We start from the raw sequence: 14,540 nt of genomic DNA, 5'->3' as shown, positions 1-14,540 counted from the left end.
CCTTACAACAAATATGAACATGTTCTCTGGGACCACTAAGAAAGAATAACAGCAAATGAGATGACAGCACACGTCCATACACAAAACTTATAAAGTAGTTCAATACTACCATGAGGTATGGTAAATAATGAAATCTGAATGCTTGTACTTCCATGATGCCAAACGGCCCCAAAACAGAGAATGGAAGAAAGACTCTCAAGTTATTATTCTGTGTATCTCTGTTCCTCTTTCCTGCTTTAATGTAATCATTAGGGTCATTATCAATGTTATGAGCTTATGAAGATATATTTTCCCAGATCAGCATCTTTATGATTTTGCTTATGGATGTTATTTGTTATTAAAGACCCAGGGCTGGCATCTGGAACATAGAGCACCATATTTTAGAAACAAAGTTTTAATCTAAACTGGGCTGATATCCAGAAAGGATCAGTCAAAAGAGGGCCACAACTAAAACTAGGTGAAAAGGCAGACATTCTAAGGCGTAAGAAACCAAAAAGACATGATTAAAAAAAGTGACAATGAAGGTCTGATCAAGTCAAAGGGAATCCAAATACCAGAACCCAGATCACCAAGCATTAAAAGCAACCAGACTCACGGCTGCCTCCATACCACGGCTAACTAAGCCATGAGACAAACCACAGCTATAAATACAGGTTGAAAACATCCTGAAAAACCTGAAAACATTCAAAATGATGCCCAATCTATAATCTCTCATAGATTATAGAAAAGTGCATTTTCACCTCTTCAGAATCTCATGTCATGTGTTTTAACTGGGTAAAGTCTTATTAATATATTCCTAACTAGTATAATTTATCTAATAAAAGTGTTAACTACAATAATTTATAGTATTTTTATTGGCATATGTTTGAGACTCTAGTTTGGATGTCTATTCAAACTTATTATTCTATTCAGTAAACTTTTAACATGATTTGGTATATGTGGAATCCTCAAACACTTCACTTCAAAAGTATTGTCATTGTGGATTGTTACATTAATAGCAATAAATTAAAAAAGGAAAAATTAAACAGAAAATGTAAAACACTTGACTGAAAAAGAACTTTTTAAGTTGAAAGCTTTATAAATAAATAAATAAATAAATAAATAAATAAATAAATAAATAAATAAATCAGTGATCTTTTGAATAGACCAAAAGCCAAAAGGATGCACTAATATTTCAATAAAAGCTAAATTAGGATTAGAAATCTAAATTTTAAAATCCATTCTATTACTTGGGCCAAATTAGTGTTACACCGTTAATGACAACAAACTCCCCCCATTACTTCAGTGTCCAGCTCCTATGTTGGAGTTAGCCAGTTCAGTAGTATTTACTCAGTACTGTTTTATGCTAGATCTATTAGAACAATTAGCACAGCATAACTCATATGATAGATATTTACACCTAGTAGACTTTTCTAGCCAGTAGAACACATCTGTTTTGAGGATGAGGGCTGTTGCATATTCATCTTTTTATCCTCAAAGTCTAAATCAGCATCAACATGCCATAGGCACTCTATTTATGAAGGCTGAATTAAATTGATAATAATTTTTTGCTACCTTAATCTCACCACACTGGACCAAATTATTTAATATGCAAATTATTCTTTGAACATGACCCAAGAAAACAAGTCAAAAGAAAGGTGGCAGATGCCATAAAATTTATGTTTCAGTTTATCAACCTCCTTGAATAAGAACAGTATAGAAATGGTTTATTATAGGAGAAAAAACACAAATGGCAGCCCAAAACCTTTGGTAGAGCATCATTCAGCTAAAACAATGCAAGAGCACACTCTTAATAAGGGTATCATCCACAAAAGCATTTTGCCAAAATATAAAAATATCCTATATTTCCATATTCCATGGATCGGGGAAAAGAAAAGCCAAAAAGAATGACAAACTTTTGATCTTCTATATCTGAATTAGGCTCTGACTTTGCTGAATTTGCAAAGATAATAGAATTTAACTTCAGATGAATGGGGCTTTTAGGACAAAAAAGCAACATATTATTTTATATTTTCTAAATATAAAATATTTGCTATTTGTACACAAATGTATAATTTATAAAATCTACTTATCACAGTAGAAATAAGTCTCTTAGGTAAAATAAATCAAAAGTACCCATTAGCCAGTTTGAAAACTATTAACTTTTGACTGACCCATTAGACACTCTGAAATGAAGTCCATGAATCTGCTTATTAATTTTTCCACTAATAATGAATTTTTTTTCAAAGCAAATGTCAGAAAACTTTTATAACACTATCCATGTTATACTTATACTGGTCAATTCTTTTAGTAAAATATATTCACCGATTTAAGTATTAAAAAGTAGCAGAGTAAAAACATCATAGAATACTCAGCCAGAAAAAAAAACTCCTCATGAAAGAACAATTTCTACTGATATACCAGAGGAATTAATAGTAAAAACAATTATTATTAGATACTTCTATACTAGATATACTAGATAAAGTTTTTCTTCCATTATTTATTGATTGACTACATTCTTTTATACCAAAAACTGCAAAACAAGTCAGCATTTTTTTTTTAATACTTTAGAAAGTTCACTAAATGTCAATTTATAAACTAAATTTGGGCTGCTTTAGTCTTTGTGACCTCACTGATAACAGGCCCCAGAGCTCAGAGACTTTCTCATCTACCTTCTTAAGAGTGAGTAACATTCCAATCCTATCACTTCAAAATGAAGCCTTCTCTTTTAGGAGAAAGAAAAATTAGTGCCAATTCTTGCCCGGAAGATGCCCCAAAACTTTCATTTCTAACCTCTTGGAATGTGGCCTTAGAGATGGTGGCACTGCAGTCAGGCTTTCAAGCCTGGCACAGTCCCTTGCTACCTGTGTAACCTCAGACAACTTACTGAACCTGAGACTTAGTTTCTTTGTCATTAAAATACGGTCACCTCTCATCATAAAGTTGTTGTGAAAAATAAAGTAGTAAAAATAAAACTTGTGCTTCATAAGGAGGCCCTCGGTCCGAATTATCTTTTTCCTTCTTCTCAAAGTAAAATACTGTTTGGAAAACTCTAAAAATTGCTTTCAACTTTCCCTTAAATATAAAGGAAACTGTGTAGTCAGTCTATCACCCTAACACATAAAAATGATTGGATGAGTTTATTCCAATTTATTTCATAAAAACAACAGGTGACTTTACTTGACATGGCCCTGCTAAAGGTTCCTCATAATTCCTTCCGAAATGACACATGTAGGGAACTGTGTACGTCTCGAACTCATGTATCATCAACTTTATTATATGAGTAGTGATAAATAATAAAAGACTTCAAAAATTACAAACAAATCTTTAAAGTAAAATAATGGTAAAAAAATGTTCAATTCCATATTCCCATTCTCAAACATTTGTAGGCAATATCACAGATGCACATTAGTGAATACAATAAAAGGCTGAAAGAGAAAGAGATTAGATCTACAGGAAGACAGGCTAGAAGGAAGGTGAGGGAAAGGAAGAAGAAACCAACAGAAGACGAGAGTTAAAGAAGGAAAAGAGAGAGGGAAGGAATAAAATTATAACTTCAGTAACTCAAAGGATAATCAAAGTTTGGCAGTTGGATACAGAGAATCATTTTCTCATTTTGTTCCATTTTCTACACTACATTCCCTTTGAAGTCAGTGAGAACTCTACACTTGGATAAGTTTTGAGAAGTATACCAAAAACTGCAAAGCAAGTCAGCATTTTTTTTAATACTAAAAGAATCAGCATTGCTAATTAAGACTCCCTCTGAATTACTCAATCTGTGGCTTTCCTACACCAAAGAATATAGTCAATCAATAAATAATGGAAGAAAAACTTTCTTTAGCCATTAACATTTTCAATCTAGACCAACGGAAGACTGATTTAAGTCCAACTATAGCAATAGATCAGACCAGCTATTACTTTATACCTAGAGAGTGTCAGTATAGACTCCTCCTCTCATCAAACTTTTCACTTTTCTATGGTGGTTTTACAGGAAACTAAAAATACAAAGGCAAGATCTTAACTTAGCATTGCATAGCTAACTGTTGAATATAAAGGCATGTAGAATCTCTCTCTACTAAACAATACAACAAAAACATTCTTACGAGAGTAGACTAAATCTGCAGAAAACATTTTCTATTTTTTCTTTCTCACATAAGGAAAAAAACATGCAAATGTCAATATAATAAAGGAAATTTAACCTCATCATGAAAGTAGTCTAAACTTTGTTCACTGTATAAGAAACATTCAACATGGTAAACATTTCAAATGTTATATAGATTTTGGTGTTTATTTAATACAACCGACAATTACAAGAATGAAAAGGAATCACGATGTCAAAATGGGTGTGTGTGTTTTTAAACTTTCTTATCCAGGGACAGGGGCCTTTCAACACAACTCAACTTGGGAGGTACAAATCCTATTAACTACATACTACCATTTTGCTTACCTAATTTTATAACCTATGATGCCTCCACCCTTATATTTGAAGCCACAGAGTTGAAACAGACAATTTTACTAAGTTAATATAGAATGTTAAGATGCCTTCCATGATTCACCAGCTTGCAAAGAACTCAAACATTCAGATGATCGGTGATCAAAATTACCAAAAGATTTTCACTGAGTTAAAAAGGTGGGAATACCAGATAATTTCACTCTATGGACTAAGAAAGTTAATACAATAGGATCACAATCCCTCATTTGAAACCCTTTAGTCTAGGTATGGTTCAGATTTTTGTGGGTTTTCAAAAGGTCAGAGAGAGCAAACAGCACATATTATATAACATTCCTAACCAGATCTAGAATAGCACGTATCAAATGTATTACTATTTCTATAGCAAAGTATGTGAATATACTAAGTGGGCTTTAAAACTACTTTAAACAGGCCCATGACAGTTTGGGTCAGGTTTCGCCACCAAATAAGTTTTGATGCCGAACTTTTTGAGTTAAAAAAAATAGTTTTCAGTTTTTCAGATTTTTTAGATAAAGGATTGTGACTGTATATCCAATGCCACTATACATCAAAGTATAACGGTATGTTCAAAATATGTACAACTTATTAATTTATCAGAGATGAAAAAGTACAGCAATTAAAATTTTGCAAAGTAGAATTAATCTTTTGCAAAGATGTTCTTGGCAAATATAACCCTAAAAATTGAGGAATGCAGTTATTTCATTTAAATTTATTCAAATGAATTAAATGAGTGTTGAGACTACTTAAAAATATATGTCTGTTAGATGTAATGACTGTTGAGTAAGACATATTGTTTGAGAACCCTGGTATTACTTGTAGTCGTACTTCCTTTGCATTTGACAACACGTTGCACTTTCCCTAGCTTTTAGTTTTCACATTGTTTGGGATTTCAGGGATTTGGTGTACTTCCCATTCTTCTCTTTTGCTTGCCCTTCTTTTCTATTTAAGTATCTATTTTGCGCAATATAATTTGTTACGCACTCTGGATATAATGCTCCTCGATCTTCATGCCTTGACACTGGGAAAGTTTTAACTGGTTGTGAGGAGTGCCCCAAGCAACTAGTTCAAATAGTTAAAAAATGCCACAGTTTATAAAGGATTTTACATATGTATAGGTACATTCGTGATTTTCATTATGATATCATAAGATGACTCTCACTCGTATTCTGACATACTTTCTTGATAGGGAAAGTGGCTTTATCACACCATGAGCTACGTATAAAACCCACGACATAATTTAGGTATGTCTATAACCAGGGAAATCATAATGTCCCATGTGTAAACATTAGTCGCAAGTGTGTTGGTAGAAGAAAAGTTTGAGAATTGGTGCACTAAATCATTCTAAGATGTAGCAAAGGCACCAGAGAGAATGCCCAATGCTGTCAATGAACCACTTTAAAATATGAAAAGATCTGTTCTCCTGTCTTGTGCTATGTCTTTTTAAAGAGGTAGGAAAAAATCATTCCCCAAACCTGAAGGCGCACTGTACTTAATTGTGGCATGCCTCGGCTACTCTTTGTTTCCCTTCTGGTTATTCTTATTATTACCTCCAGTAACAAATTACTTGTCCAGCACCTCACATTCAGTTAAAAAGGCACTAGTGTTTCATGATACCAGAGTTGAGAACTACTTTAGAGGAAACAAAAGTAAAAAGGCACAGCTTTGAGAAATTTCAAACTTGGTGGGAGTTGGAGTGAAGTAAGATGCAACTATAAAAACTTTTACTATATATTGAGTGCTGACTGTGGATAAAGGTTATTACAGCCATGATTCTCTTTGTAATTTTCATTCTATTACATAGTAAATATTAATATGTCCTTTTGCATATATGATAATAGGAGTTTATTCTGAAGTAACATACAAGCTCCAAGTCCTTCAGCTAGTAAGCATCAGAGGCCAGAGGCGACAGTAGAACCCAGGACTCTGGCTACAAAGCCTCTTGCTCCTTGTACTATACCTGTTACTACGGGAATATCTATAGAGAGCAATGAGCGTCCTCTCAGTATTAAGAAATGCTGACTGAAATAGAGCCAAGGAATCTCAGAAGCTGGAAGAGACCTCAGTAGTCAATGAACTCTAACCTCACATTCAGTGTATGACTCCCATTCAGTCTTTAGCCTTCTGTCCCTTATGCCAGTTTCTCAAAGTGTGTCAGAGGACCTTGTGCCTGCTTCAGAATCACCTACAGTACCAGCGGAAATGCAGATTCCTGGGCCCTACCCAGAAACACTAAATCAGAATAGCTGGGAATGGGGCCTAAGGATCTCCATTTTTAGCAAGCACTCCAGGTTAGTGTTTTTCAAACTATAAGTCATAAAAATCAATTTAGTGAATGATGCCCTGCATTTGTTTTTTAGTAATTTTACTAAAATTACTAAAGTTTGGAACAGATTAGATTTATAGGATAAGGTAGGAATAGAAAATATCACAGGGCACTGCTTTTAGTACTGTTTCAGAAAAATTTTTTTTCAGTTTTTATATGTGCATTAGGATATAAAAGGTATTTCTTATTATATATCTCAGTAAAAGTTTAAGAAATACAGCTACTTTAAACGTTTGTCCTTGTTTTTATTTCTCCATTGAAATAAGTTCTCTTTAATTATTCCCTTCTATAGAATAATTAATGAGTAAACTTCAACCTTCCATGTCCTTTTTAGGATCTGTTATTCCATTCCAGGAGTTTATTTATTCCCTGATCTTTTTGGTTTAATTATTTAATCAATACTTTACAATATTTTTTATTTTTCTACAATTTCATGAAATCCAACACATTATTATTTTTACTTTGCATTTTATACCTGAAGTTATTTTACTATCTAGATCCTTGAACTGACTGACATACTTTAACTTATTAAGTTTATGTTTCAGTAGGTGTGTCTATAATCCTTTAAGCCTGTCATTCCCTTAGCCTTCCATCTTCCTATTTATACATACTTTTAGACAGAATTCTTTACTGGGTTGCCTTCTTTTGCATTTCTATTGTATAACTGGTACTTATTTTAATTCTCACCTTATCTTTTTCTTTTAAAGAAAAAAATGAAAACAATCACCATTAATACATGAAGATTTTCTGGGTGTATCTTTACAGTTTTAAAATGATGTCTTGGTGTTTCTAGGAACTGTAATTGTCTTCTAAGGCAGCAGTCCTCAATCTTTTTGGCACCAGGGACAGTACTCCTCTGAGAATCTAATGCCTGATGATCTGAAGTGGAGCTGAGGCAGTGATGCAAATACTGAGGAGTGGCTGCACATACACCTAAGCTTTGCTCACTCATCTCCTGCTGTGCGGCCTGGTTCCTAACTGGCCACCGACTGATACCTGGGGGTTGGGGACCCCTCTTCTAAGGAATAATATGAACACATATGAATGTCGAGTGAAGCTGTACTCAAAAAGTACTTTGCTCAGGTGACTGAGGAAATATATGACTTAAAATGTAGAAATTTCTACAATTCCACACAGTATGGGATGACTGCCCTTGAGGTAGTACAAACTCACTGATTGAATGACAGTCACAGAGACTCAAGCTGGAAGAAACTCCATTCAGTCTTTGGCCTTAGTTCTTACTCCCTTCAGAGCCCTGTTTCTCAAAGTGGAACCTGAGGAACATCTGCATCCAATTTACCTGAGGCACATGATAAAAACAAAAGCTGTGAAATTACAATGTTTTTATAATGTGGGTTTGTTTTCATTTCATAGTGAGAGGAGGGAAGCTGACTAAAAATATAGGATACCATTCAGACCTATTTTAAAAGGTGCCCTTAATGATGAAATGTTAAAAAAAAAAAAAGAGGTGGACTTCAAATGACAAGTTCAAGAAAACTGTCTTCTTAAGTTATGTACCTGCTTAAGTTTAAATCTTAAAATACAGGTAATCTCACACTGGTGGTGATGCATTATGCCAAAATAACTGCCTAAATTTAGTAATTTAGAACATTTAAATATCACGATTTTAGACATTTCTGAACTTTTGTAAAACAATAATTTCAGGGATTTCCTTTAATACAGCAAAAACAAGTATGGCTATAATGAGACTATTTTCAAAAGTTTTTTTTAAAATAGAATTGAGCTGTGAGGTCTTTATTATTTCTGTTGAAGATCTCTAGTATTAAAGTAATTGATATTCATTGTAAGATCCCATACATACCATCCCACTTCTTTCACCCATGCTCTTTAGAAAATGCAGAAAATGTTAACTTTATGTTAGCTGGTGATTAATTAAAATTATGTTTGTAATTTTACTGGAAAATATGGCTTTATAAATAGTTTAGCTGCCAAGTTAGATTTTTATGAGTTGTGCCACATTATTTTAAGATAATTGTTTCTTATTATTTTACTACATACGAAAAAAAATCTTATCAATTACATAGTTACTTACAGCACAAACTATAATTACATGTTCATACTAGCTTTCACTTAAAGCTATGTTCTAAATTCAATATCAAAACATATTTCCTGTTTCAATGGATTAAGCATAAAGATCATATAAAAGGTCAAAAAAGCAGACACTTTTCAAGTTGTGTTGCAGAGCTATATGTTAAAGGTAGTGCTATGTCACAAACTCTTAAATCCTGAACTTCTTCTTTAATTTGGATGAGATCAAGACAGATTTTTTTAAAAGGTATCAGAATTGTAAAGTTAATTTCTAAGTCTCTAGTGGAAGATTTTTCTAGAACTGCCACAGTATCTCCGAATATATAGCCCTAAAAAACAACGTAGATGAATATGAACCCCCTTTTCACTAGCTAGCATTAGATGTGAAATGCAAATTAAGACTTCAGTTTCAGAACTTAATAGAGATGTGGAATAATAAAATGTAAACTTTGGAAACTTGGCAATGGAGAAGCAAAACTTTTATTTAAATTCTTATTTTGATAATTAAGCCTCAAATCTAATAAATACATTTTAATTGCAAATAACTAGTAATTCATTGTCAGGGTGACTTTTTTAGATCACTATGACAAGTTTTATATTATGAAAACTACTCTGACTTCTAAGACCAGGACTGTTCTTGAAAATATTGTTTTAATGAAGCAGTTATTTGATATCTCAAAAACTGCAAGTGCTCATTGGATCGCTTTTATTCTGGAAATTACAGATTCCCATTTTAAATTTTGAATGGTCAAATATATTTCCATGGAGAAAAAAACTAACATTAAAGGTTTGCTTCAGTGAACAAAATAATGTGCCTCACATGTATAAATGTGGCGTTCTTTAGTAATCAGGAATGCACTTTGAATACTCTTGCCATATGTTCAAAAATGAAAAACTTCTCTTGTAAACAAGCTTTAAAAAAAATCAAAGACATAAAATCCACGTAATGTGGTATGCTGTAAATTCATCTTACAGAACCATCTCAGTCTGACCAGTCCAATTGACCTGTTATATATGTGACATATTAGGAGGTTCTCTATCTGAAATAACGTGATATTTACATTCCATAAAATATGTTGGACACAGAGTTTACAGTATATCTCATCTAAGGTTCTCAGCAATATCAAAGTACATTTTGCTACCATATGGAAACTACCAGAAAGGCCTACAAATTCAATTCCTCTTAATACTAAGATGACCTTTTAGTAACGCGCACAATATCCCAGCAAGCCAAAAAACAATACAGACAAGTTCCCTTTTCTTTTTCTTTTATGGAAAACTGAGTCCAAGTCCATTTTCATTCAGAAAATATAATCTCTATATTAACTATGGTAATATTATAAAGCACCACAGCTGATTTATACAATTTAGTATAACCAGTTTTCTTAAAATATCAGCACCTCAAGAATACCTGAAGAGTTCCTTACAATGGAGGGGCAAAATTACAAGTTGGTTGTCTGCAGTTTGGCCTCACCGTGATGCTTTCAAATGTTCTATAAACCCTCAGTTTTCACCTACACCATCACTGCCCACAAACTCTTCAGGCACTTGCTGTCCCACACATTATTTCACCGATTTTTCCATCTGGAAGGCATGTATCTGAAAAAGGCACTTAACAACGGATTTCAAAGTCACTGTTTATTGTATATACAGGCTGCTAAAATGTACCAAATACATAAATTTTGAAGGAAATTATGATCAGTTTGGACAGTTATTTACCTTTTGAATCAAGCTGGTATACTAACTGCTATATTTACTCTACTGCCCAGGACACCCTTTCCCACCACAAAAGTAACTGACACAAACAGCACAAGTTACCCAAGAAAGAGCACCTAGGAAAGAGTAAGCAAATGTCAGTCAATATAATTAGACCTTCTGCACGATGCTTCCTTGGGTTTTTAATAATTCTCTCCACTCATAAGCTGCAATATTTCTACAATATTATCTAGCATTAAATGTCCTAGGCCTTCAACTCTGTAAAATTTCACTATCAATTAAAATGCCTACTTGTAAATAAGTTTTCAAATGACACTTGCAGATAAACGTGAAATGAACATTTAAACTACCTTAAAATAATAACAACAGCAGATGAAATCTAAATACTAAGAATCCTAAACTGGTTTCTGCTGTGGGAAACTTAGTAAGACAAGCTTTTGGGGTGTTGCAACCCCAACAAAGCATCTTCTTCTGTAAACAGTAAGGACCCTTATGTCATTACTAATAGACATCCAGGTTTCCTGTATGAAGAGTTTGCATACTTACCCAGGAAGGCAAATGGAAAGTACAAAGGGAGAAGATGAACTGCGGCAAACCCTTTGTCATATGATAGTGACCTATAAAGTATCAAATAAAGGTACATCGTCAGTATGGTAGAGCTTTACAATAGAGTCTCAACTCCTGCAACACCTATGAAGAAGGACCCCGAAACCTAGGAGTCCAGCTCCCCACCAATTCCTCCCTCTCTCCACCGCCAGCCTCACTCGCGAATTGTGGGGCAATAAAGGCAAAGAAGCTCCCTGTATTCAAAGGGCACAGGCTGAGGGTAGCCCAGCTGGCATTCCAGGGTATCTCCAGCACCCTCTCTCCCTACTCCCCCCATGTACAAAGCAGAAAGTTGATCCATTCCGCAAACCCAAAACCCATACCGCGATCATTCATCAACTTGAACAAGTGATCGCCGCCCCCAAGACAAATACACCAGTAACCAAATCATAGAATCGATAGGCAGCCCAAGCCTCCACTGTGCCCAGGAGCCAGCCGGAGGTAGCACAGCGATGGCAGCGGGTCCAGGTAGAGTAGCGCTCAGCCCTGCAGACCAAGGCTGCCACAGCCGTCACCCAAACGCCCGGCTCCAGTCACAATCCCGAGATTGGAGACTGGAACTGAGCGAGGAAACACATTCACCAGAGCCCCCGGCGGCAAGTGCAGGGCCACCAGGTCTTCGTGGTCGGGGTGGGGGAAGCTAGGAAACCGAGAGGGAGGAAAGGAGCAAGAGATCCCACCCCCGCTTTGTTGCTGGTCACCATCAAGTTTGCATCTTAGTACAAAATGTCGATCTTAAAGGCTGACAAGACAGAGGCAGAGGGAGAAAGAGAAAGGGAATAGAGTCCATCTTGCTTTGGGGAAGAGGGGAGAGGGAAAAAATGAAGTGTAAATCCCACACTCCAGGCGTAAAAGTCTGCTAAACACCTTTCCGTAACGGAGGAGCAACGAGTGGGGTGTCCCCATACCCGTGCCCGCTCGAACTGGCGGCGGTCTGGGCAGAAAACGCCTCCCTCTTCTCCTCTTCCTCCTCCTTCCCCTCCTCCTCCTCCTCCTCCCGCGGGCCCGGACGAAGATCCCGCCGCCACCGCCGCTGCCTCTGCTGCCCCCCGGGGAGGCACCGCCGCCCAGCCTGGCGCTGCCATTCCGGGCTTGGACCGCGCAGCGCGCGTGGGGCCGGGCGCCGGGTATCCTCGCAGGGACGTCTGCGCCGGGGACCCCCGCACCCCATCGCCGCGGGCTGGCTACAGAAGTCGCGCGACCAGAGGTGGTGGCCGCGCACAGAAGAGGGGGCGCGCGTGGGGCCCCCACGCCGCGAGTGGGCAACCCCAGGGGATGATGAAGAACGCCCCTCCCCGCGCAGGGAAAGTACCCCGGTCCCCGGCAGCCCGGCGTCCGCGGCCGGGAGACGAGAACTGGACGTGTCATTAGCAGGACAGGCAATGGTTTCAAAGCCCCAGGCCAATGACCATTAGCAGAGGCAGAGCTCGCTCCGTCCCCATCCCCCACAACCTCCACCCACCTTCCCAGCTTCAGACCCCACCTCACCCCACCTCGCGAAACTTTTCAACAAGATCCACCTGGACTAATTTGTCCTCAGACAGTTAAAATGTTGACTAGACCCTACACATCGGGAGGGAAGGGGAATGCACGCTTTATTTTCCTTTCTACAGAAAGGAAAGCAAAAAATAGCTTCTCTCTCCGTCTCTCCCTCTCCGCCCCCCCTCTGTCGTACATGTTGTGTCTTAGCTTTTTGCATCGTTTCGTTTTACCTTCCTCATTTAGCAGAAATGATCGCGGATATTTCACACATTAACGTGTTCCAGATTCTTGGATTCGGGGTCCTTGTAAATTACAGGACTCGCGTTTGGTCTCAGTTACGTTAAGTTTCATCAATACCAAAAAATTAAAAAATAATAATAATACATTTCTGAGGGTGAGCAAGCGAGACGAGGTGGAGGAGGAAAAGAAACCTCGAGTCTGATTTCTGTAATTTACTAGCGACCCGGATCGCAGCAAATAACAGTGTAACACGAGTGTGGCTTAAGAGGGCTGGGGAGCTCTTTCTAGAGGCATCGACCCCATCCCTGAATAAAGGATCTGCAAGTTTTCTGTCATCGCGACCATGCAATGCCATAACTTACCTTCAGAAATAAGACTTTAAACAGCCAAGGCCTTCCTCCTCCCCTCCGCCGCCACCCCCAGCCTCGCTCTCTCCACCTTAAACTTATTGACACAACATAATCCCACATTCAAGCAAAATCCTGACACAGCCTCCCTCCTCCTCTCCCCCCTCTTCCCTCGTTCTCTCCCTCTCTCTCTCCGTTCTCTCTCTCTCTCTCCCCACTCTCGTCCCCTCCTTCCCTTTCCCTCTTCTCTCTCCCCTTTTCCCTCGCCCTCTTCCCCTTCTCCCCCTATTCTTCCTACTGCCTACTCTGGCACTAAAACAGCACTTTCTCTACTCGCCGCGCATTTGGTTAGGGGTGGGGGGTGAGAGGGCACCGATCTCCGGGCCGGAACACCCAAATCCCAACTCTCCAGATGAACGAGCAACGGGGCTGCTGTTCCCGGTCACCGACGCACACGAAACGTTCCATAAATCCACTGAGGGCTGGCTCCTCGTACCTTCCTCCCCTGCCCCTGCTCCCCAGGCCCCACCTCCCCGGCAGCCGAGACCAGGCTGGGATCCACGTACTTTCGCCGAGATGAAGTTTGGGGCTCCCCGGGCAGCCACGAGCCGCCCGCTGGCGTGAGGCTCTGTTGTTGTTTTCCTCGGGCTGCTCCTGCCCGCGCCCCGGCTCCCGTGCCCCTCTCGGGCGGCGCTGCCTGTGTGCCGAGAGGTGCTGGTTGCAAACGCAGCCTGGCACCGGCTGGCCTACTACTCCCCAGCCCGGCCCCCAGCCTCCCGCCCGCAGGGCACTGCCTCCGCGCCCCCCGCCCCCCGCCGGCGCGGCCACTGCGACCCTCGACCCCGACCTCTCCCGACCCAAAGTTTTGGCGGAGGGGGAAAGTACCCGGGGAGCGGGCCGGCTGGCGGCGGCTCCGGACGCACGGGGTTCCCTCCGTCTTCCTCAAGTCCACCCTACCGGCTGCCGCCGCCGCCGCCGCCGCTGCTCCTCCCGCGGAGTCCTTGGGGCTGCAGCCCCGGCGGCTCGCAAGTGAGTAGGAAAACAGAAAGTGCGGGGAGAGCGCCCAGGAAGGGCTAAGGATAAGGGGCGCTTACCTCGCGGGCTCGCCGGCCGTGAGGGCGTGTGTGTGTGGCTCGCCCTCCGCGGCCAGTCAGGGTTTCTCTATGGGAAAGTGGAGAGGAGCTCGCGGAGCCGCTCTGCCTCCGCTTCACTGTACACTGCTCCACATACAGTACATGCAACCGGGAGAGACTGAAAACACTCATTTTATATAAGGCAGCCTGCCATTGGCCCGCGCCGTGACAGACAGGCCGCGCGGCCAAACAGA

The 14,540-nt window shown here is 39.4% G+C and overlaps 1 protein-coding gene across 6 annotated transcripts in view; it reads right to left on the bottom strand.

Moving 5' to 3' along the window:
* The window catches only part of BBX (BBX high mobility group box domain containing), a 245,057-nt gene extending 230,583 nt beyond the window's left edge, over positions 1–14,474 (bottom strand). For 2 of the 6 annotated variants that reach the window (XM_039856879.1, XM_039856889.1), the window contains exons 1-2: positions 14,308–14,474; positions 11,085–11,155 (exon numbers count right to left, since the gene is read on the bottom strand). Coding sequence is in view for 1 of the 6 variants with exons in the window: in XM_039856878.1 (XP_039712812.1) it covers positions 11,085–11,144 (60 nt within the window). In the remaining 5 variants the exon portion in view is untranslated. Of the gene's footprint in view, positions 1–11,084; positions 11,156–13,779; positions 13,911–14,307 lie in introns of all 6 variants that reach the window. The other 4 variants (XM_039856883.1, XM_039856884.1, XM_039856880.1 and 1 more) reach the window with 3 other exon arrangements.
* Between the last annotated feature and the right edge of the window lie 66 nt (positions 14,475–14,540).

Source organism: Pteropus medius, unplaced genomic scaffold (genome assembly GCF_902729225.1).
Source record: "Pteropus medius unplaced genomic scaffold, Ma_sr-lr_union100, whole genome shotgun sequence".
Lineage (NCBI taxonomy): Eukaryota > Metazoa > Chordata > Mammalia > Chiroptera > Pteropodidae > Pteropus > Pteropus medius.
This window is presented reverse-complemented; position numbering and strand designations above follow the sequence as displayed.